General features: G+C 40.2%; 1 protein-coding gene across 2 annotated transcripts in view; it reads right to left on the bottom strand.

Annotated features, from left to right (window-relative positions):
- The window catches only part of SLIT3 (slit guidance ligand 3), a 472,700-nt gene that overhangs the window by 134,503 nt on the left and 314,681 nt on the right, over positions 1-23,516 (bottom strand). For both annotated transcript variants that reach the window (XM_050312542.1, XM_050312543.1), the window contains 3 exons: positions 19,654-19,725; positions 14,110-14,181; positions 4,596-4,667 (listed from right to left, as the gene is read on the bottom strand). In XM_050312542.1, coding sequence (XP_050168499.1) covers positions 4,596-4,667; positions 14,110-14,181; positions 19,654-19,725 — 216 coding nt within the window. The remainder of the gene's footprint in view (positions 1-4,595; positions 4,668-14,109; positions 14,182-19,653; positions 19,726-23,516) is intronic.

The raw sequence follows: 23,516 nt of genomic DNA, 5'->3' as shown, positions 1-23,516 counted from the left end.
ACTTCACAGAGCAAGAAGATTTGAAATATCACTTAAAGCCCAGATCACTATGGGGAGGAGAAGAGACTACTGTGCTATAAAGAACTTGTAAATGGAAAACTTTATTCTGACATTTGTATACTATTTACATAGCTGTTTAATGATACTTATGTATACAACAGTATAATGTATACAATGCCAAAGACTGGAATTGATGTACACTCTTTTTTTTCTTTTTTTTAAAATAATATGTATGGGTTTGTGCATCTCTGGATTGTCTTTGAGTTTCAAATGAGCATACAATAAATAATTGGTAGATCCTGTTTTAAGGTCTTCAGTAGTGGGATTCAATTTACAGTTACAAATCAAGACAACCATTTCAAACCTGGCAAATTTTTTTTCCAAACAACCTCACCAGAAAAGAGATGAGAGTACTAAGTATCTCCTTATTCCTACCAGGAGAACCAGCATAAAATGCAAGTTAAAAAAGAGAATAACTCAACCCAAAGTTTGACTGGTTGAATTTTGGGAAGGCTGATAACAGCAGTTCCTGAAAGTGCACACATGACTTGTGACTTCGTACAAGTCTACTTTAAGTAAAGGTCAGCCGAAGTTGTAAATATTAGATCAAGTTCCAATCTTAACCCAGGTTAGCTGAGTGATAATTTTTCACCACTTTTGAAGTTACTTTATCTGTCAATATGTCAAACTCCAGGCACCAATATGATTATTGGTCTTTTTCAACCACAGTGTTGAATTTCCCCTAATGATCAATATTAGGTGAAAGAGGAGAAGGCTGTAAGATTTTGGCCTTCGGCTTTGTTTCCTGAGAAAGGAATACAACAAACCTCTGATTTCAATGTATTTGCACCCTAGGAAGAGATCTACATTTAGCAACACCCAAAACAGGGCCCACTGGGGGGATTCTTTCTTGCCCACTAAGCCATGGGGATCACAACTATAAGATTTAGGATCAACGCGCCTGAGCACTTTATAATTGGTAACTATGCAAGGTAAATTTCCTCAAGGAAAGGACTTATTGAAAACTGACACTTGCCAGACATTTGAAAAACGAGACTTCACCCCTCTCCCCATATTATTCTGCTGCACAGTCTCTTGAAGCAGCAGAGATTTTATGACCCCTCCTCGTTCCAGGAAGCAGAGCCCTGCGAAGCACAGGGCGCAGGACTCTAATGAAAAGGCTCTCAGAATGTTTGTTTTAATCTGGTTGCAGGGAGTGTTTGACTGAGCTGTGACAAACGCCGGCTCGCCCAGGCGGTGCCCGTCCCCCCCAGCTCACCGCGCTGAGTCCCTGCCATCAGCGGGACCTGTCACACTGCTGTGCTCTGCCCCCTGGGCAGTGACTGGCAGGCACTCTGGCAAACTCAAGGGCTCCTGAAAGAGCTTGTCCACATTCCAGGAAAGTTGAAAGACAGGTGAGCAGGGCATTTAAATATGTTCCAGTTTTCCAGACAGAGCGAGGTCAGCTGAAGGGCTCCTGGGCAGGAGTTCAAACTGTGACCACAGCAAACGGTTACTCGAAAACTTCCACCTTAAACTGGGGCCCTCACCGTTCTTTGGATGTTCAAATGCAAGATACACAAACAATGTTACTTAGTCAAACATTATGTCACAGTTTGGATGGATTGCTCCCCCAGTGCAAGTTTCAGTTCACTGTATATGAAAAACAACCTAACAAATCAGACTCCAGTTATCCCTTTCTGGAAAAAAGTATAGCTCTCTCAAACGCAAAATGACCTAAAATTCTCAGAAGACACTTGATCCAACCCGCTGAAAAGAATGTATGAGGACAGGGCTCAGTAGCTGCAGTAGCTTTCTAGCATCCTCTCCCTGGGCAACTCCAAACAGGATATGGAAAACTACATGGTCCAACCTCTGCTTCACAGAAGAGATCTGCAGTAAGATTGTAGAGTGATGTTTGCTGCTGTGTTAGGTACAATTGCATATTTAGGAAGACCTCATATTTGTGAAAACAACAATTTAACAAAAATTCAATTGCAATTATTTCCGTGGGGAATGTCGACTACTTAAGATAGCTAATTATGATGAAAACTTTACCCAGCTATGGGTCTCCTGACATCAGCAGCACAGTCTGCAGATGTAAGGCACTTACACAGGACAATTCAGCCAAAACACAAGTGGAATAATTTGGGTCTATATTGTGACAGTATTTTTAAACACAAGGATATTTATGAGGAACTCTGATGAGTCTTATCCAAAATAATTAATAAGATTATTCTCCATTGCAATTTCACAGTGACTTTTTTCCCTTCTATATAACACAGGACCCACAAGGACTCCCTTTTTCTCATTGTGTTCTGCTTTATCATAACACTTTCAAGAATGCTCCTGCTCCAGCTCAGGAAATCAGAGAGGCTACCAGGATACCTTAATCAGAGCGTTCTTATCAGTGTGTCTCCAGACTAATAAGAAGAAATCCAATCTAGTGCCCACTGAACACTAAATTAGATCTAATCACAGGGCACTCTTCCAATTGTTCAACAGCAGGTCTAGGACCAACGAATGCCATTTATTTTTTTACTACCCATTAAAATACTACAAGCAATCTCCTAACAGCTGCTTCAAAGCCACAATCAGAAAACCGTGCAAACATTTGTTTGCATTTAAAGGATGATCATTCAGTGATCTCCTTGCCAGAAGATACTTTACATACAAACACATTCAAGAAGACCCTGAAAGGCTTCAGCATCAATGCTCTGGGAATCCCATAACGGGGCAACCTGCTTAGATCCTCTCAGCTTGAGAACATTTAAATGGTTGAAGCACAACCCCTTTCAATGGTTCTGCTTCTCTGGCATGTAGGTTTTGCCTCCTTTACAACAAGGCATCACTTGAACTGAAATTCTGACTGGAAAATTACTTCATCTTGGCTGAAATATATACTTCAGGACTGTGGTATAAAGGTCTTGAAAACTGCTTAACGCCTTCTGGAAAAGTTCTAGACCCTTATTTTTATAGGACACTGTGAGCCATGTGATGAGTTGGGGTTTTTTTTTCTATTATTTTTTTTCCTACTGGAAAGATCCTATCTGTAAAGTGTCCAGGGTTAGACAGAGAAACTGTGTATCACTGCAAACTTGTAACCACGAACCCCATGTGGGGCGAAGGACTATCACAAAGTTTAGACAAGGACTAACCTGCTGGCTGCCTCTGCACACACCCAGTCCCAGCTCCTCGGCACTGCCACGGTTATTGCCCTCACAGGTGGCAAACTATCTCCCCTTAAATACATCATCTCCTCTCGCTGCCCGTGGAGACACTGAGGTACAACAAACTTGTCAGGTTTGGGTCAGGAGAGAGGAAAGGAGCTGCCAGAGAAACGTGTGTGCCAAAGGTGAAGATAAAATGGTTGGCAGCGTGAGCAGGAGATGAACAGCTCCCACTGCTGCAGCTCAGGGGCTGTCACAGCCAAACCACAGCTGCTCTCGCGTGTCCTGGTCCAGAGCAGGGTGGTCCATGCTTGCAATTAAGATCTTGTGGATAAATTACACGTCTGAGTAGTCCTTCCCTTAACATACAGAGTAACTATTTCATTTTACTTCTTTGGCTTTGCTCATGAATTTCCAGAGTAAATCTATGCTTACTCTTATACAGCACTATAAGGACGGCAAAGACTGCAATCACAGAGTGACAGACCCAATGACCATCATGAGCTTTTGGATATTCATTGCTGGCTATGTCAAGATCATCAGAGAGGCTTAAAATAACATGTCTAGAACGTGCTTTATATTCTCTATTTTATATGAGCTATTGTTTGGGAGTGGAGTGCTGTGTGTGATACAAACCAGAATTGATTAGTTTATGACACATCACCTTTAATTTCTGCCTGCCTCATCCATGACGGTAATCAAAACATTAGGAATACATAATAAACTCACTTCACTTCTGCTCCCTCTACTGACTGATTCACTTCTCTTTGAAGGAGCTACTGGTTCCCAGTGTGATTATGGGGACAGGAGTGAAATTTGCAATTTCACATTTGGCTCAGGAAATTTTGTCTGCTACATTAATATGCACTGAACATACATAACTTCCCCTGATCATGTTAAATCACACATGGCATAAAACTCTCAAATCACAGTATATTGTGAAATCATTTCTCCTGCAGCTAAGCCCCTTTTGACGTAAGAAGAATGTGGAGCTGAGCAGGAGTCGCAACAATCAGATCTTTCACAGTGCCCTTTCCCTTGCCTGTGCAGGTACTTGCAGCACAAAGATCCAGACATTCAACCACAAGTGCTAAACGTGTAAAAACAATCAGATGGCATCCCCGCCCACGCATCAGCCAGTGACCAAATTTCCTTTCTTGGACTTCACTGCCTCTCTCATTTCCTCCCCACACTCAAATCCTCTGTGTCTATTATCCATTATACACACTGTGCTATAAAACTGTTGACACCTCCCTTCCTTTTTTTTTCAGCCCTTGACTCCCTCTTGCCTGACACAGACACAACAGACTAGCACATCCCGGTGAGTTTGCAGTGGAAAAGGTGGTTATATTAATGTCAGAAGCTGAAAAAACCAGTAAATCTAGCCAGTCTGTAAAATAAAGGAGAGGAAGGGATCATACTCACAGCAGCTGCAGAGACACAAGATCATCAAAAAGGCCCTGGGGAATCTCCGTGATCTTGTTTCCATAGAGCACTCTGCAAGATTCAGGAAGACAAAATAAATCTTAAATAACAGCCCAGTTTAGTGTCCTCCCACATCTCTGCATTATCATCTTTATTGATCTTGTGCACCATGCCCAGGATCTGTGGGCATTTCATTTAACCACTGATCTCATTTTCTTTTCAGAGAGCACATGGTATTAAATGAGTCGTTATGATTCAGGCTTCGTCTGGTGTTGGAAAGCATTTTTAATGTAGAAACTGGACATCATCCAAAAACTGTATCTGAAATATTTTTCATTCTGTTAAGGGATTTTTTTTTTTCCCTGCCCTTTTTTAGAAATATTTTAACCACTGAAAGGCATGTTGTCTGACGCAAAAACCAAGAATTCCGCTCAGCAATACTGAATTTAAAAGCCAGGGAGCACAAGCTGGTTGTAGATAAAATTTCATATAACGGAGTCTCTTAAGATATAGTAATTGGCATGAAATGTGACACAGGCATCATTGGATAAAATATTATGGCTTCACCAGCTGCTGTTACCATTTCAGCGAGCTAATATAAAGAAATTTATCCTGAACTGGAAGTAGACATTTATTTCAGAAACTCAAAAATAATTTAGGCATGGCTTAGTTATAAAAATCGGTAAAGCTTTAATAATAAAAATGAGTCACTGTATATATTTATTCAACCATAACTATATGACCTGATATCCATGATTCAGTTTTAATATCAAAAAATATTTCATTTTTAATGGAAAAATGCACATATATCATCCTCAGGAAACTGAACTAAAGAGGAAAAGGGACAGAGCCACCATTATGCTGAGATGTGCTACCCAGTGATCAGAACAAAATCACATTTGGCAGAACACCTGAATTTCAATCATGGTTGAAGTATTTACTTATGTCATTTCTGCAAGTTGGTAACATTTGTCAAAACCAGAAAATGCGTGAGGAGCTTCTGGGTGTCCTGGGAAAAGGGACGATGATTAGGGTCCCCCTAAAAATATTTTCCCTTACCTAAACACTTTAATAGGCTTCAAATTGGGGAAAACAGCATTAATGTAATTCCTGTGCCCTACACAGGACATGGTAAATGGTTATAAACCAGCTCATGCCAAAACTTTGGTGCTTATGTGTCACTAAAGTGATTAATTCCCTATTTTTTTCAAGTGGAACAATATCCCAGCAATGAATCAAACAGGCATGTGAGGCTTGAATGCTGGCTGAAATCCTGCAATTACCCTGTCTTACAACATTTGAAATATTATGAAGAGTTGGACATACTGAAAAACAAACTCTTTTCCACGACAGACCCTTTCCAATACCCTCTGGCCCTCCCAGAGCATCACCACTTCAGTTTACTCTTCATCAGTCACTGCAAGTCTATCACCCCTGGGGGAGCCTTCCCAGGTCAGCTCATTTCTGAGCCTCAGTGAAATGAATCTAAATAAAATAACACCACTTAAATATGAAAATCCAAACTTGAAACTTCATTTTTCATTACTTTTGCAGTCTAGCAGGAACTGAAGTGCTACCCAAGGAACCAGTGATCACCCAGCATTATATTTTCTCTAAACAAATGCAACATGATTTCTCTTTATCTGTTGCAGAGTCAGGAGGTTGGCTTTTAATGTGCTGTTCCAGTGACTGTATTTTGTGGGTAATGAATGCTTGTAAATCTTCCTAATTGTTTCTTAACTTCAGCTTCACAAGACACACACAGTTTCCTACTTCAATAAAATTTCATGCAAGTCACATAGGCTTTTATACTCTACCCAAAGCTAGAGAGAAACGGTGGCTGAACTTTGAGAGGTTCAACAGGACCATCTAGATGCAGATTGAAACTATGGGAGAACATTCAAGTCTCTGAATTTCACTGGGCTCTAAACCAACGTGAGTGGCTGACTCACAGACTTCTTTAACTGATGTGAGCACCTGTATCAGGAAGCAAAAGCAAAACCTCCACAAATAAAATATTTGTAAAAGGTTAAAACATTAATTTAATGCCCACAGAATCCAGTTTACACCCATTTCACTTGCCAGTCTTTCTGAAAAGCATTTCTTTAGCAAGTGCATCATCTACATACCGAGTTTAGTTTACAAGCTCTGAGGTATTTGAGAAACACCTTCCTGAGTTTGGGAAGCTGCAGGATCATCAATAGTGATCAATAATGCAGAATAGTGTATCATATAAGAAGGAATTCAGAACACAAAGTTTATAAAATGCCCATGGAAAGTAAAAACATCCTCACTCCAGCCTAAGGCTTATTTTGCCTGTAGAGGCAAAAACACTTATATAAAGTAAAACCTTAAAGAAATCTCTGCTCACACCCAGTGCAGTTGTTACCCATGGTACAACTAAATGCAAAATAAGACTCTCAGAGTAATTCCTTCATTTACTTTTAATTTAAGAGTCAGAAGGTCATAGTGCAGCGTGTTACTGAGTTTTAAACCTTGGACGTGTTCATACATCCTCTTTATTATTTTCAGCAAAATAAAACAGATTAAAATAGCTTATAAAATAAAACAAAGCTTCGATTTTTAGAAGCCATGAAAAGGAAAATAAGCATTTCCCAACCTAATTGGGCTTATGTGCATGTGGCACATTAACATTGGAACAGATTAACAGCTAAACAAAAGTCAGTATGAGAGCTCAGGCACTTGTCTCTAATTCATATTCATGTTCAGCACTACCCAGAGCCAAATTAGCTAATGCCACGTCTGCCTGCCATGCCAGGGCTGGAGTCAAAGGGGCCTGCAGGGAGAGGCAAAGGAAGGGGAGATCCAAATGCACTGCACCCCATTTCTGGAGTTCCTTATGGCCACTCACTCTAAAAGAAAGCACAGAAAATTTGCTTTCCTCAGAGTTCTTTTTTTTTTTTTATCCCTGTTTAAGACAGAAAAGTCATCCTCATACTCATCCCAATGAACGTGACCATTGGCCAGGATCTGCCAGGCTGGGCATTACTGCAGCCACTCTCCTCTCCTCCTGCCAGCTGCCCATCTCACTGGCAGCACCTCAACATTCCCAGAACTGCAGCTCCGGGGGAAAAAGAAACCAAACAAAAGCCCCTAATAAAAAAAACCCAAACAAACAACAAACATATAACAGGAAACACAGCCAAATCAACTCAAGAACTGCATTTAAATCTTCAGTGAGTCTACCAGCAAAGAGAAATTTTAGGAGATTTGCCTATGGCATTACAAGCTCTCAAAACGTCTGTTGACTTGCAGCCCTCACACACGTTGCAGGACATGCAGGTGGCCTGGCTACAGTGCAGGCCTGGCACAGGAACACAACCCTTCTCCTACCCCAGAGCACCTGAAATTTTAGACTCAAAATATTTTCTTATTAAAAATACACTAACAAAGTTAATACGTAATAAAAATCAAATTAGCTCAGTAATTGCTGCCAATAGACAGGGAATCGGTGAATTAGAACAACTTTTATTAGAACACCAAAAAATTACTAAAACTTTTCGTGTGCGCTCCTGATTTGTCATTTGCTTCTCAATTTTAGGAGACCAAATTAGCCCCAGGCCTGACAAATACGACACCACATAAAGCACAGAGCCCTGGCAGCAGTGTGAGCATTGGAGGAGATCCCTGGAAGAAGCACCCTGAAGAGTTATTACGGATCTGCATGAAGAAATTACACAAATATATAACAGCCATAACGAGGCGTTATGTTTCTTCAGCCTGCTTCTGGCATCACGTTTCAATATTCCCCCAACAGTGCATCTATTCCAAGACACAATTAGATATTAAATTTCCAGTTAAATAATTAATTGTTACTACTGAACTTCAGGTTTTGCAGATTAATCCAACTGGTGTTCTAAGTAGTTAAAAATAAAGATTAAACAGTGGAAACAGTCATTGCATGGCTTCATCCAGAAGCCTGGGACACACCAGACAAAGGGAGCACTGGAAGCGCACGTAACCACAACTGTATTTTCTTGGATGAGAAGGTAATTAAGCCTGGATCAAACCTTCAGCAGCAGGGTCTTGAAACAAAATTCTCAGTGATTCTTCACAGCCTCTATCCATTCTAACCTCTTGAAAAATTTTAAAATGAAGGAATTTGCACTAATTTTACCAACACATGGTCTTTCATACTCACTGAAGTTTACCACGCCACCTTCAAGGGTGTGAAACAATAATTGCTGTGTTGTCTTTCTTTTGCAGTTCCTCAGCCCACCTTGCAAATGTAGCTGCAATTTAGCTGCTTCATTAAGTCAGATCACAGAATACTGAGATATTTTTTTTCCCTTGAAGGTGACACTGAGATTTTTGGGGTATGAAAGCCTAGCACAGAATCCCTTACTTTAGACCATATGGTTTCCAGCTAAGTGTTCCTTTATTTTGGCTTGGCTGAAACATTCTTACCGAAGTGTCAAATTGTGACTTTATGCAATGTCTTTTTCAGTCCTCAGAATGCTTTTAACTTTCCTTCAGACTGTGAAAACAATTCTTGCTAGGAAGAATTATATTTCCCAAGCTATGTACAATGGCACAGGTTCAATAAGAATTCAGGTTTTCAAAAGAGGAGGAATTGATAGGGATAAAAACAGCAATAAATTTCTAATATCTGAAAGAAACTTAGACATGTAATTTTTTTCCCCCTGCACTATTTCATATTTCTTCAGAACAAGTTAAGCTAAATAAATCACAGTAAAACTATCCAAAGCAATTTGTTACCTTAAAATAAGTTTGGCAGTTATTGCAATAGACAGTGTTTTATTGCAGATTTCAAATCACCATGAATGACACCTCATACATCATCATCCAGGAGATGATGGTCTAAATGGGACTGCTATGTCAAAACCTCAGCTGTCTCTTGTCTTTGTGCCCAGGCTGATCTAAGCTTTTAAAGTGTTCCCTAGCTTAATTCAGTATATGAACAAAACCAAAGGAATTCTCCCTCTGCAGTGGTCTAAAATTTATTCATGCAGTTTAACACCCTGCAGGCTTAGACTGTTTTGTCATATCTCATAAAATGTCCCCAGACAGTCTGGATATGGCCTTCCAAACAGACCCCAAGAATAACATTTATCTGCGATCCTATTAACAATAACGAAATGCTGATACAATCCTCTCCCTGATATTAGACAGATTTTGACCTGATTAAATGGAAAATTAATTTACTTCAGAAAGTGCATGCAGCAATCTTGAAACACGAAACTCTTCCTAACCTGGCCCCTGTGCTCTGGGCTGAGTCATTAACCACCCAGCTCCGGCACAGGGCGATGCTCACCACGTAACACAAACTCCAAGTACCACAAACAGAGTATTTCTCAAACTTTTAATGCTGAAAATTCAGGTAACACATTCTTTTCCAACCAGCCAATCTTGCCACACTTCTCAGTGCAAGGGTACTGTCTGCTCTCATGTTTATATGGAAAGAATCATTGGATGGCAAGAATGAACCCTCCACCATGAGAACCATGGTCACATTACTGATTTTTTGGATTCAAATAATTCTAATTATTCGTTTCTCATCTTGGATATATCATATGGTCCAAGTGCTGCAGCATCAACACATCTCACAGCCTTCAAATATGCACCTTCAAATATAATCTCTCTAAGACAAAGAAGTGCTTCCACCTTTCCAAGAGGGGAGACTTTGCCAGAGACAAGCAGTTTATTTGCCCAGCAGCTGTCACTGACATTATGCATCACATACTCTTCCTCCTAATCCCACGGTGGCATCTTTAAGGCTAAAGGCCCTTTTTCTCACTCCTTGCTCCACAACACCCTCCATTCCCTGCTTTACAGCAAGCTCTCCACAACTCTGTTCTCTCAAATCCAGAGCCTGGATCTTACTGTAGCCCCAGTTTTGTCCATAAGCAGGTTTGAAGCTTCATATCAAACCTGTGAAGGTTCCTACCAAAAATATGCTAAGGATCTAAGCCCTAATGCCTAAATATTGAAAGAGAACTTTAGACACTGTAACAGAATTAAATCCTCAGAATATGCAGACCCAGGGCTGACCTGCATGTGACACGAGGAGAAAAGGAAAAGCCAGATAACTCTAGGAAGAAGAAAAGAAGTTCTTAAAGAACAATGATTCTGGTTGTTTATTCTTGTAACAATCAGGAACTAAAAAAGTTATGTACATGTCCAAATGTTTCTAAGAAAAACAGTAGAAATTCCTTGTTCCACAGAGTCATATGAATAGGGAATGAAATCCCACTGAAAAATGAGCATAGAAAAAATAACTTATTTCTTCCTGTGTGGGGAATGGAGAAGTCCTGAGTCCTTACAAGAACAAACTTGCCTTTCTTTTGCTGAACGCAGAGAAAACCCAAGGAAGAAATGACTACTTTGAAGCATAAAGATTTTGTGACCTGTTTGACTCCCATAGGTGGATTTCTTGCTAAAGGAAATATATAGATTTACAATAAAAACTTATGACCTGCTAGCACATGGATCACTTAGCCCTTTTTAAAGATTTAAGTTTTATACATCTGAGGGGAAACAGCTTCCGTAATAAACATTCCTGTGTTTTGAAAACTGTAATACACCCAATTTTTTCCCACCATCTCCACAATAGGCAGAGCACTCTGAGAAGCAGTTCTGCCTGGAAACACCAACCTGAGCTCAGCTCAGAAGAAAGCAGAGTAGAACCCACTGTACACGGGGCTCCATCAGCCAGCCAGTCTAACAATGTTGGCTGCCTGCCAGACAAGCACTCTCACTCTCTCAGACCCACAGGGAGCACTGCAATTGCACGCGAGCAGGGAGGAAAGGGAGGGGCAGAAAATGGGAATAATACAGAGGAGAAAGGGCAAGGATTTTAGGCAGTACAGCAGTACTTCATTTTTAATGGAAACCAAGCTGCTTACTTTCATTTGTGCATTAATATTTCCCCCTCCTTTCCTCTGATTTTAACTCAGATAGCGGCAAAGTCCAGCTGCTCTGCTCACAGATTAAACCTCGGTGGTGCCTCATTAAAATGTATGCCCCAATCACAGCTGACTGAGGTTTATGGACAAGGAAAGTTGCTCTCAGTTGGGCTGAAGGACTGTATGCAGAGCAGCGTTCCTTCCGGGCATGCAGCTGACTAAAGTCACTGGGGCCTCGGGCACCGAAAGAGTGAGCTGATAAAGAGGGAAAACACCAGCAAGCAACTGTCTCACTTCATTTCTACCTCCTTGTTCTTCCCCCTTTGGCAGTTTCCTTGGGAGGGCTGGCACTTCAAAGGGTTCATCTTCTCTTACACTTGTCTTTCTGTGCTGACAGGACTGGACTGATGGCTGGGGCAGAGATCAGAGGAAAGAAGATCCTCTGCTTCTCAGAGGTAGAAGCCTGGGGAAGGTTTCTTCAGAGAAACCCAGGTTCTGCAGACCAGCAGATAATCTTGCTCCATAAAGATATCTAGGGCTCAGAAACTGAACAACTACAGATGTGACCAGCAGGGAGGAATCTGCCAAAGGTCTGGGTGACAGGTCATGAAAGAGGAGGGAACCAACCACTGCCTGTTAACCATAGGGAAAACATCTGTATAAGACCTACCTGCAATGAAAAACAAGAGTAAAACCTTTCAAAAGAAAGCAAAAGCATAGTGGACAGCTGAACCCAGAAGAGGAGGCTGACAGTTTCAGAACTGGAGCTGATACTGTCCTAGAAACAAGTCTGCCAAAGAGAAACCGTGTGTTACAACAGCTTTCTGTGTCTGTGGTAGAAGGAAACTGAGGCAGAGACAAACACTGAGCCAAGGACAGCTCAGTGTTCAGAGGCAGTTCCCTTGCTGTAGCTTTTCCTGTGCTGTGCCTCATCTCCCTGCCCTCTCTCTTCTGCCCTGTAACCTCTTAGCATTAACTTCAGCAATATTTCACCCACTTGGATATAAACGTATTTAAACATCATTTACTTAAAATATCATTTTGGGTGACTGGGCAGAGAATACACAGTCATTTCACTTGCTTCTGTATGAAAGTCAAAACACTATAAATTCCTGCCCAGTTTATATTCTCATTTCCTCTCTGTCCACTCTGATGTGTTTCATCCCACTCCTGAGGCCACCTGGGGGTATCTGAATTAACTAAAGCTAAAGCTGAATAACTTCTGCACTGGGAGGTCAATCCCAGTGGAAATGTCTTGCCTGTCCAGCTCACTCCTAAACCAGGAGGTTTGCCAAGACCAGAAAGCTGTAGCACTGCAGCATCAGCAGTAGTTTCATACTAAGCCAAAACTGTAGCGTTCAGTAAATGTCACTCACTCACTGAATTGTTTCCAGACAGCATTGAGGGATTTTGACCATTTCCACACCACGTTGAATAACACTGCCCAAACTATTCAACAAACACCAGCAACACTTAATATATATTTCTGGCATTCTCCCAGCTGGATTCAGGTCACAAAAAAGGGCCAATCCTTCTGAACTCTGGCTCAGAGGTTTACTGTAACATGTAAGTTTAATACTTAATAACCTTCTAATATTAGTACTAGTCAACAAGTTTATCCAGTTTGTCAGAATTACCCAGTATTCAGTGAATAAAATTATGGCAGCTTGTAGAAATAAACTACACTCTTTAAAAATATCGAGCTTTATTATATGAATATTAATAATTGTTTCGAAACTATTCTTAAAATAAACACAGGCATATAAATAAAAACATTCTAGTTGTGTTTACTCTCTTATCTCAGCCTGGGCTCTTTCTAACTCTCTATTCTAGTTCATCCTCCATATGCAGTTTCTGACCTTGCACTGCTCCTTTTACCCATTAAAAGCTCCACTATTTAATAGTGCTCTGAGTACCTGGGCTGAAATATGGCTGCAAGTAAGTTCAACTTGGTGCTAAACCAGATTTTGTGCTCTATAAAGAGAAATGAATGGCTGTCAAGAGATCCTACCTTCTTTTTACCTTTTGTGTGAAGTCATATTTTAGTCCCCTTCCAGCTTAATAAATTAGTAATTACAGCTAAGATATATATAAACATTTTCTTACAAGCTTAGGTTCTTCCTTAACTAGTTTGAAAAAAAAAGCCTCAAACAAAAAACAAACAAACAAATCACAAAATACCCCCAAATAAACCAGAAAACCCTTAAGAGAGTGCAATCTCAGTTCTGTACTCTGGAAGAAAAATTCAGTATGGAAGTATTTTCCCAACTCCTCCACACCACCAAGCAGTGTGTGAGCTGTGGTGAGGTTTTTGTGTGCCATGAGCAGTAGGGGTGAATGGACCAGACTGCAGGTGCACATGAAGATCAACTAATGCACTTATGTGAAGAATTGAACAAGTCAGCAACCCTGGGGGTGTTGATCTATAAAAGAGCTTACTAGAGACTTGTAAACAGTCTCTCCTAAACTTCATCACCAATTTTTTCATTTACAAAAGATCAGATGCTTCACGCAAGCTGGCAATTGCACACAGAAACATATGTTCCCCTAGACAGAACATTATCATTTTTATTTCTCTTCCATGCAAGCTCTCCCCAAATGCCCATTCAGTTCTATTTTCTACTCACAATGAAATGAGAGATTTCAAGCCTTTGAATGCATCAGGCGCAATGTCAGTTATTTGGTTCTTGCTGATGTCTCTGTAAAGAGAAGGGAGGATTAAAAAAATGATTGTAAACCGGAATTTGATGAAAAGATTCTAAATGTAGTTTATTGGAAGAATGCACTTGATATAAAAACAGAAGTGAAAGATCATATTATCTCAGAGAAATGATGTCAGGGCACAGATAGGCAAATTCCAGGAAGGATCAGGAAACATCAGTCAGTGTGACAAGCCACCAGCCTCAACAGCCAGAGCTCTCCTGTTAATGAGGTCTTTCATTTTATGGCCATTACAAACAAAGGTTTTTATGAAGAGCTTTGAAGCACAACAGTGATGTTGATAAAACCATCTCAAGAGCTATTAGTACTGGAGCCCGCACTGCGACTCTGTGGGGTGGCCCTCAAGCACGAGGAGCAGCCCATGACAAAGCATAAAGGTTGCTGGAATGTTTAAATGCAGGCATGGAAAGCCAACTTAATGACAATCCAGAGGATCACACAGACTGGCCAGCCCTGATCCCAAAGCAGCCCCAGTGCCACTGAGGAGCTCGGCACTGGACCAGCGGTGTCTGGGTTTTAATGGCAGAATTCCAGCATGACCTTGCTCTGGAGAAGCAGCTGAGAGAAGAGGGTTGACAGAGCACTGGCAGGTCTGCCCAGAGTTTTCAGACACTGGGGAAAGCCTCTGAGCACCTGAATGGCAGTTGTGGAGCTCTGAAGCCCAGCAGCACTGTGGGAACACCCAGTGTTGCAGACCCTGCCAGGGAGCCCAGCAAGACTCCATCCTTTCAGCTGCGGTGTGAGTGGAATTCAGCACAGCCTGCTGTCATCTGCGAGGGAAGTGTGTTCCTGGTTTGGAAAATACCCTTCAATTCTAATCATAACCCACAAAGATGAATGCAGACTATGCCACAGCAGCTTTATATATGGAGACCAATTTACTCCACTTGGTACCCAGATGCTCAGAGCCTTATCGTGACTGTCACTGCCACCCAAACTTTCTGTCAATCAGTTCAACCAAGTGCTTAGCTGAGAGACAACTTTCAGCCACCCTCACTGCATTTCCTGACAGTTGGTATCAGCTTGTATCACTAGCATTAAATCACTTCACTGATAGCTGAAACTGCAGTAATACAGTATTTCATGTACATCTTCACTGATATTTCCACTGGGGCACATGCTAAGTAGACTCTAAATAAACATCACTTGAACAAGAACTTAATAATCAGAAGGAAGGTTTTCCATTCTATACATAATTATGTTGGTTAAAATTTTAATGCAGTCCTCTAACTGTTAGTCCTCTAGCTACATAAAGTGGGATTTTTGCAGGTTTTTGGCTCCCTTATAAGATTTGATTATTTTATAAGGCTCATGAACCAATTTGCTCTGCGAATTGTTTTCTATTACAACATCCTGCCTACCAGGACAGCATTCATGGAAGGTTTCTGGTTCTTCAGCTCAACTTACAGCAGCCAAATTTGTCACAGTGAAAGTAGAAATATTTAATTTTGTACAGGTTTTTGGGAAACTTGTTTAGACTCATTGCTGTTTTTTATCTAGTAAGCAGAAATCTGAGGTGGATCAGTTCTATCTATTTATCAAGCAATGCATTAAAATCTATTAGAATCCCATGAAAAGATGGGTTTGCTGAACAGTGACAAGCATCTGAAAGGGGCATCTAATTTTTGAAACCAGGATTTCAGCACTATTTTATTGATTGGCTGCATTTCCACATCTCCATCCTTCCTCTCTCCCCATGTCCGGACACTAATGAGTGTATAACTAATGGTGCCTGAATGTGCAGAAATGCCATGCTGGGTGATGACACTCACTCACTTCATGCAGATGCACTACAATCAGCATTAGAAGATAATTAGACACATTATTTCCTTTCCATTAGAGCCCAAGTTCCTCTGCTGTTGGATAAGGAGGCTCCATCTGACTTGACTGAGGGAAAGGGATTCAATTATGTCCTTGCATTTTTCTTCCCTTCGTTTGGCCTGCTTGGGTAAGACTGTCCTGTTCTGTGCTTGATTTACATCAAGACAAAGAGATGCAGGTTATTGTAAAAGACAATTGAGATGACATAAGGCTCATTTTCATAGCTTAGGGTACCTCTGAATCCCTCAGGGAAAGTGTGGCTCTTCAACTGGAAATGTAATAAAATTACCAGGATTCCAGTCAGGCAGGGAATACATGAGTCACCTCACACTTGTCTCCCTGCACCTCTGGCAGCACCGTAGAAATCTTTCCAAAGGTTATTGAACAGACCTTGGAGGGTGGCTGTGCTCAGTTACCAGTTAGGGACATAAATTGGGTTTGACTTTGCACCAGGGGAGCAAGGATACCCTGCGAGTCACTGTGCCACATGCAACTGTAGGGCTTAAATGTCTTTACTGTAAAAGGTTTTGAAACAAAACAGATTTATTTTTAGATGCAGCCACATGCAAAACTATTATTAGCATTGGATGAATGTGCTCTTTGTTGACTAACATTATTAGAAACAGATTACTTGATTATCTCTAACATGTAAAATGGACTGTTCTCATTTGACAAGAGTAACTCAGCAAACTCCATGTCATATATGGTTTAGTTTTTAGAAGCTGCTTAGCAAAAGTAGCAACTCCACAGAGCTACTGGGAAGCCTGTGAAATCTCAATGTGTTTTCTGCTAATATGTGGTAAAATTAATCTGACAACATGAAATGTCACTACAAGCATCAGAGAGGTTCGACATCTTTCAAAGTGGTTCTGTGTACTTGGCTCTTAGTCTTGCTCTACAAACTCGCTACAAACTTGTTAGTTAAAAGTTACAGAACTATGGTAGAAGCACAACTGCTCTGTGAATTAATTCCAAATGGATTGTCTGGGCTTGGATACTTCATGCAATGATGACAACTTCTACCTCTGGAGATGGGATGTGTCTCCTCCAAGCCCCTGAAACCTCTTCTGAAGCCCTTGAATAACTGAGCACAGAGCTGGGGTTACACCCACCCCAAAATCAGGGAAATCATCACCCCAAATGATATAATTCAAGTGCATATTTGAATCCTCAAGTGTCAAATCTTCCTTCTCAGAAGAGACAGATACATTTAGCTTCATGTCATTAATTGTGTGAAGAGATGTGGGCAATTATGATTAAGGCCAAGATACAAAATTCCAGCTCCTCAGCTTAAATTGAATCACCAAAGTAACTCTCCCATCCTAGAAGTTACTGAAGAGACATTCTAAAGGGCAAGCTTCAGCTACATGCAAGCATAGCACGTGAATTAACATCCATCCTCTGCTATCATCTTGACCTATTAATATCAAGGCCTATCAAGATTATCTTGGACAATTGGTTCTTACTTAAAAATTAATCTCAGTTATCCAATTAGCTAAGAAAAGAAAATTGTAGAATCTTGCAGGAAATACTCAGTAAACAATCAAAATCCAGAGTGCTGAAAGTGAGAAGGCTATTACCCATACCATTCTTGTATATTTATTCACCAGGAGAAAAATGCAATTTACAGTGGTATGTTAATATTCCTCTGAAGTAGATAAAAATATTATAATAGTTAATAGTAACAATAACAACAATTATATTAATGTTCTTCATTTGTGCCCTGAGCAGAGTATCAATTAACTAAATTGATAATCTTCATGCTATGGCACTGCTCATTGAAATCAAAGTGACAGAAAAGAAGAAAGGCTCAGTGATATCAAAATGCCCTTCCTCTAAAGGAAAAAAAAAAAAGGATAATTCTTTTGTTTTAAGAGATAGTCTTTTGACTAAAGTTTATTTTTGTGTTGACACTACTGGGAATCTTGCACACTGAAAAGATAATGTCAATAATCTCTTCAAATACTGAGAAAAAGGTCCTCAATTAAACTATGTGTAACCAAAATGTTGCTCAGTTTAAACCTCCTCATCCAGCAGGAACAAAACCTTAACAAGGAGACAGGTCAGCAACCAAACGGCAAAACATCATGTTTGTTATGGGACATTCTCCAGCCCAACTACTTCTCCCAAGTTCTCCCAGAAAACGCTCTTACATTAACTAAGCTTTGACACAGATCATCTGGCACAATAACTTATTATTTAATTATGAGTTCAGATCTCAATGAGTATGCCAATTATTCTCCAGAAAGCTGTTAACACAACTTGCTAATGGAATTCTCCTGTGAAATTCTAACATTAATCATTTCACATGGTAAGTGCTGCATTGGGTTGAGCAGCTACTCACATTAAAGAACATTTTTCTGGTCAATTCCCATAAAACTAGAGTTCACCAATCAAGACAAATGAAAGGACAGTAAAGCACTGCCAAAATCTAAAGTTAGTCACACCTTAGAAAGAACTATGTAGTGATTCTAATAATGAAAAAATTACAAGTTAGGTCACTGGTAAGGGATCCATCATTTTTCACTGAAATTACCATCTCACTATCCAATACAGGACTTCTTTAAAAATACATACAGCTATATTGAAAGTGAGACAGAAGAATGGAGACCCTCTAAGATTGATGATTAGACCTGTTAAATATTAAGATCCATATTTACAGCTCTTCAGCTCTGGGAACTGGGTGAGTTTGGACTGGGAAATGCAGTCATTTTACCCACTGGTATGGCAATAGCTCATTTCAGTTTCCAAAAGCATGAGCTATCTGCTCATCCACTATCTTCTGAAATGAGCTCACACTCTCTTAATCCCAGTATTGTTCACATCGGAAAAGAACTGCAAAAGCACCTTTTCAGTGGTGTTAGCACTGAGCTACAGAGCCAGGATGACTCCTGGAAGTTACTGGTCCGGTGGTACCATAAACCTCTTGATGCTGGGGAGAACCAGGAGTAAATTGCTTTACCATTGTTTGTGTCATTGTGCTACTGTCACATCATCTCTTATATATCACTTAAAAACAAAACAAAAAACCCAGCTGGAGGAATGCCTGGGTCATCTGCAGGACAGAGCTGCTACACATCAGAGTTGTTTTGTGTTTTTTTTTTAAATCCAAAAAGAAAACACAAGGGCTAATACAAAAATAATTGTCTGGGTATCAACTGGTGATTAAGCAACAAGCTCCAGCAGCGGATTTCTTTGTTTTCTTGTAAACAGTCAAAGCATTTCAACATCAGGACACTGAAGGCACTACAAAAAAATCCTCACTCCTGCTCTAAGTGGGGTCAACTTCACTGAACTGCTGCAAACAGACACCAGAACAAAAGAGAGAAAAAAAACCCGGGACTTCAAATCTTTTCTGAGGAAGCAGATTAGAAGTTTGAACAGACTAACAACTAATTAGATCACATCGTTTATAATAGGAAGTGAAATTAAGCATTATTAAGGATTTCATGCACTGTTAGGCATCCTGAACCAAATTCCATTGTTGCTTACACTTTGAAGAGATTATTTGTGCAATCCCCAGTGATTTCAACATAGAAATGCCAATATGTTTCTAAAATACAGATACTGAACTTGAAGCTGGAAGATCCACGATTGCCCTTGGATGTTGGTCTTTTATTAAAACTTACATTCTCTTAAGCTTCTTGTACTGGGTGAAAGCTCCAGGGGGAATGATTTTGATGAGGTTTTGTTCCAAACGTCTGAAAACAAACAAAGCAATATACATGTTAACAACACAGCTATAGGGCGGGGATCACATCAAACATGACAGCAAATTTTATATAAATACAAAACCAACTTAATGTTTATGCAAGACACATTTTTTTCTTTTGAAATCCACTAAATGGAGAAAATGCTGAGAAAATAACTTAGAAAACAAAACAATCTCTGTGATTGCACTAAACTGGTACAGGAAAAAGTTCACAGGTTAGAGAAACTGCACCTTTAAGGCTCGTGGAATTAATAAATGACAGTCTGTATATTTTAAAGTTAAGGTAGAAAATAAATAATGCAGACGCTTTCCTTGACTAGGTGTTGTAAATAGAACATAGCCATCCGAACTAAAAGCTAGGTTATGTTGTGACAGCTTAATAAGCAGATTAATAATTCTATCAGAACAATTCAAGGAGCAACAATCTATGGGAACATGCTAAACCCAAAGTGAATTAATTCACTGTAAGATGAGTCCAGATTTTCAAGAGGAAGGGGGGAAGAAGCTTTATGTTAAAGCAGTACAAAAAAGAACAGTATCTTCCTACTTTAACTACCAAATGCTGAAGGTTTTCTAAAATATGCTCTGGACTACATGAAAATGCTGCTGTTTTTATTTCTAAGATTTGGTTGAAAGAGGTATTCTTTATGAAGTATCATAAATGCACGTCTCACTAACATAAAATGTAAGCAGCTTTAAGATACCACATACAGCAACCACTAAGATTAATTTCTCTTCCTTCCCAGAAGTACTTTCAATTGTCAGCAAGTTCCCTGAATTCCTGCTAAAAGGAATAACTTCTCCTCAGATGAACTCTAAGTGTTCATCTCAATTAGAGATGTAAAAGTAGATTCCCATAAAAGAAATTCCAATGACCACGACAGCTAAAATTCTGCAGAGTTGGAACTGAGAGTAAAATGTGATTTTTCCTTGCTCTTACTTATTATTCAAATGTTGTGTATTTTTTCCCCAAAGTGTCATAAAAAAAGAAAGAGTTTAAATAGTAAAAAATCTGCGGTTGGAAATGGAATTGAAATACAAAAACATACTGCAATGATGGAATGAAGCACTCGAGTCATTTGGAGCTGCTGCAGCATTGCAGAGGGGAGAAAAAATTTTAGAACCAGGAATGGAGATAAAATGAAATGGGAGAAGGGAGAAATAAATCAAGGGTTGTAAAGGACTTGGGAATAATGCAGAGAAAATGTGCAAGGCCCATCAGCTCTCTATTGCACAGTGTATCCTTCTGGTGATCTGTGCCTCCATAGGCAAGAGAAAAAATCCCCTTGAAAATAAGATGATTTGCCAGCACAGTTACACTCCAAGAAGCTATTTAAGTCTCAAATATTGTGATATTTGCACAGTCAACTTGCACAGCCAACGTGCATGCCCCTCTTTTATTTCTGTAGCAGTCTATTTTAAAGGTTGTGATCAGAGTTAATTCTACTCCTTGTTTTGTGATTTGAATTAGTGTCTGAGATTTCCCTTCCAGTTGGTCTAAATATACCACGCTTCATTTCTGGCAAGTCCACAGTGAAATGCAAATTGCTGCAAGCTCCAGCACACCACTATTGTTGGGTGTTTGTCACCAGAATTAGCAGTACACACACTCTTCCCATAAAGGCTTTTTGTCAGCCTGCCAGTTGGGTGTTTCACTCCTCCCAAGTATTTCTGTGCAGACACTTCGAGGAACAAAAGAGGGCCGTGCCTGCCCAGTTCTCTGGCCCTGTGGATGGAAACTCGGGGATCACACGTCCTGCACAGCAGTCCCTACAGGGAAACTCAAATAAAGAGATGGGGGGTGTGGGAAAACATGTCCTTTTTTGTAATCACTTAAAATTCCAAGGAAATTTTAGTGATTCAAAAGTGGAAATACACAGAGAATTTTCCTCCTGTAAGGTGAAAAAAATACAAAATTGGAATAGCCACATGTTCCAAGTAATAAAAAAAACCCCAAAGAAATTTCTAGAAGAGGTGGAGAGGAAGACAGAAACAGGAGTTCTTCAAGAGAGCTGCCTTCTGAAGCTACTCCTGAACTCTTCACCCATTCCTACAGGATTTAGAGTAGATGATTGTACAGAAATAGATGGACAAGGCTGGTGTCATCTGCTGCTATATTTTCACCTTAGACCTTACGTTTTGGAAGCTCTTTGTAAATGAAGGACTAAACACTACACAGAACCCATCCTGCCCAGTGCACTACATCTTGCAGATGCTACCAGGGAAGCACAGGCAGCACCACGGGCTCTCATCAGAGTGTGACTGCAGGTGGGTTCCAGCTTGGGCACAAAACAGAGGCAATCCTGGAGCACTAAATAAGTGCTTGTGCTGCATTAAACATGCTGCATTAAATAAGCACGTGTTTTAATTATAGATTGGCAGGCATAGCCTGAAAAACACAATGCACTTACACAACTAAAATAGCAGAAAACACATTGTTTGGATTAATATTTTGTGCTTTCACCTCATCTGAGCTCATAAATGACATGTCAAGGACAGTAGAGGATTAAAAATCTCAAGAAACACTAGGTTCTGCCAGAAGGGGTGTTGGCAATTGCAGGGTGATGAAGCCTTAATTACAAAACAGTGTTGTTCATGATGTAATGGGAAACTGCTGTTAGAGGTGCCATCTTTGAAATAAAGTGAAAAACACAGCCCTTACCTAATGTTGGCATTTTTTCCTCCAGAAAGTGAACAGTTAATCTAAATTTTACAGCCACATTTCATTTCAGAGAAAGTTACCTGGTTTACCTAGAACATGACCTCTGGAAAACTGTGCTTTTCATGGTCCATCTCTGTATACCACGGAGTGCTGTCATACACTATAAAACCATCTGTGCTAGTGCAAAGCAGCATCAGAGAGTTCATTTTTTGGGAGTATTATCAGAATCTACCATAAAATAATTTTACAACACATTTGAGAAACGTGTACAAGACACACAGCCCTGCAAGGCTAAATTTTGATAATTTAAACTACAACCCCCCACCATTTAAGATTTCTTACCACTCAGTAAAATTTCCCTCCATTCTCCTCTGGTATTTCATACTCAGATCTGCTTTTTAAGTAGAATTCACGAAACAGATACAATAAATTGGCCCAGCTCACACTCCCAGCAGCTTTTGTTCCTCCGTTCGGTTCCCGGTTTCCCTGTGCCACGTCTCCTGCTGCCAGCTGAGTGCTGAGATGAATTGAAGCGTGTCTCCCCCCTTCTGACACCCAGCAATGCTCTGTCTGCCTCTCCAAGCTTTATTTTACAGTCTCTGACAACAACATCAAAGGACAAGAACAATTTCCTTTCTATTCTCTAATATATCATCAAGAGATTGGAAAGCATGAGGGCCCAACGGATTCAGATACATTTTTCTTGTAACAACATGATGTTAGACAGGGTAAAGTCCTCCCTCTTCCCACTCTCTTTAAATGACTTTGCAGCAATGACAGCAAAAAGTAAACATATCAAAGAGAAAAAAAAAATCCAAAACAAACAGGGGGAAACCATGCAGTTAAAGATGAAAAACTATCCCAGAGTAAAGAATAAGCACTCAAATTCCCATGCTAATCCATCTCAGAGTTCACCGAGGTGCAAATCTTTTCATCACCACCTCACTGTGGTGCCTGTAACTGCTCAGCCCAGGATGGCAAAACACAAAGGATAAAAAAAACTCTGCTTAACGCGGGCTTAGCAGAGCCAGCTCACACTTAGGAGTGACGAAGCCATTTGTCTTGAAGAGTGATTCCCCCTGCAGAGTGGGGGAGACAGATGTATTAATTTGGGCCTT

Source organism: Myiozetetes cayanensis, unplaced genomic scaffold (assembly GCF_022539395.1).
Source record: "Myiozetetes cayanensis isolate MyiCay16 unplaced genomic scaffold, myiCay2020 scf17, whole genome shotgun sequence".
NCBI classification, from domain to species: Eukaryota; Metazoa; Chordata; class Aves; order Passeriformes; family Tyrannidae; genus Myiozetetes; species Myiozetetes cayanensis.
This window is presented reverse-complemented; position numbering and strand designations above follow the sequence as displayed.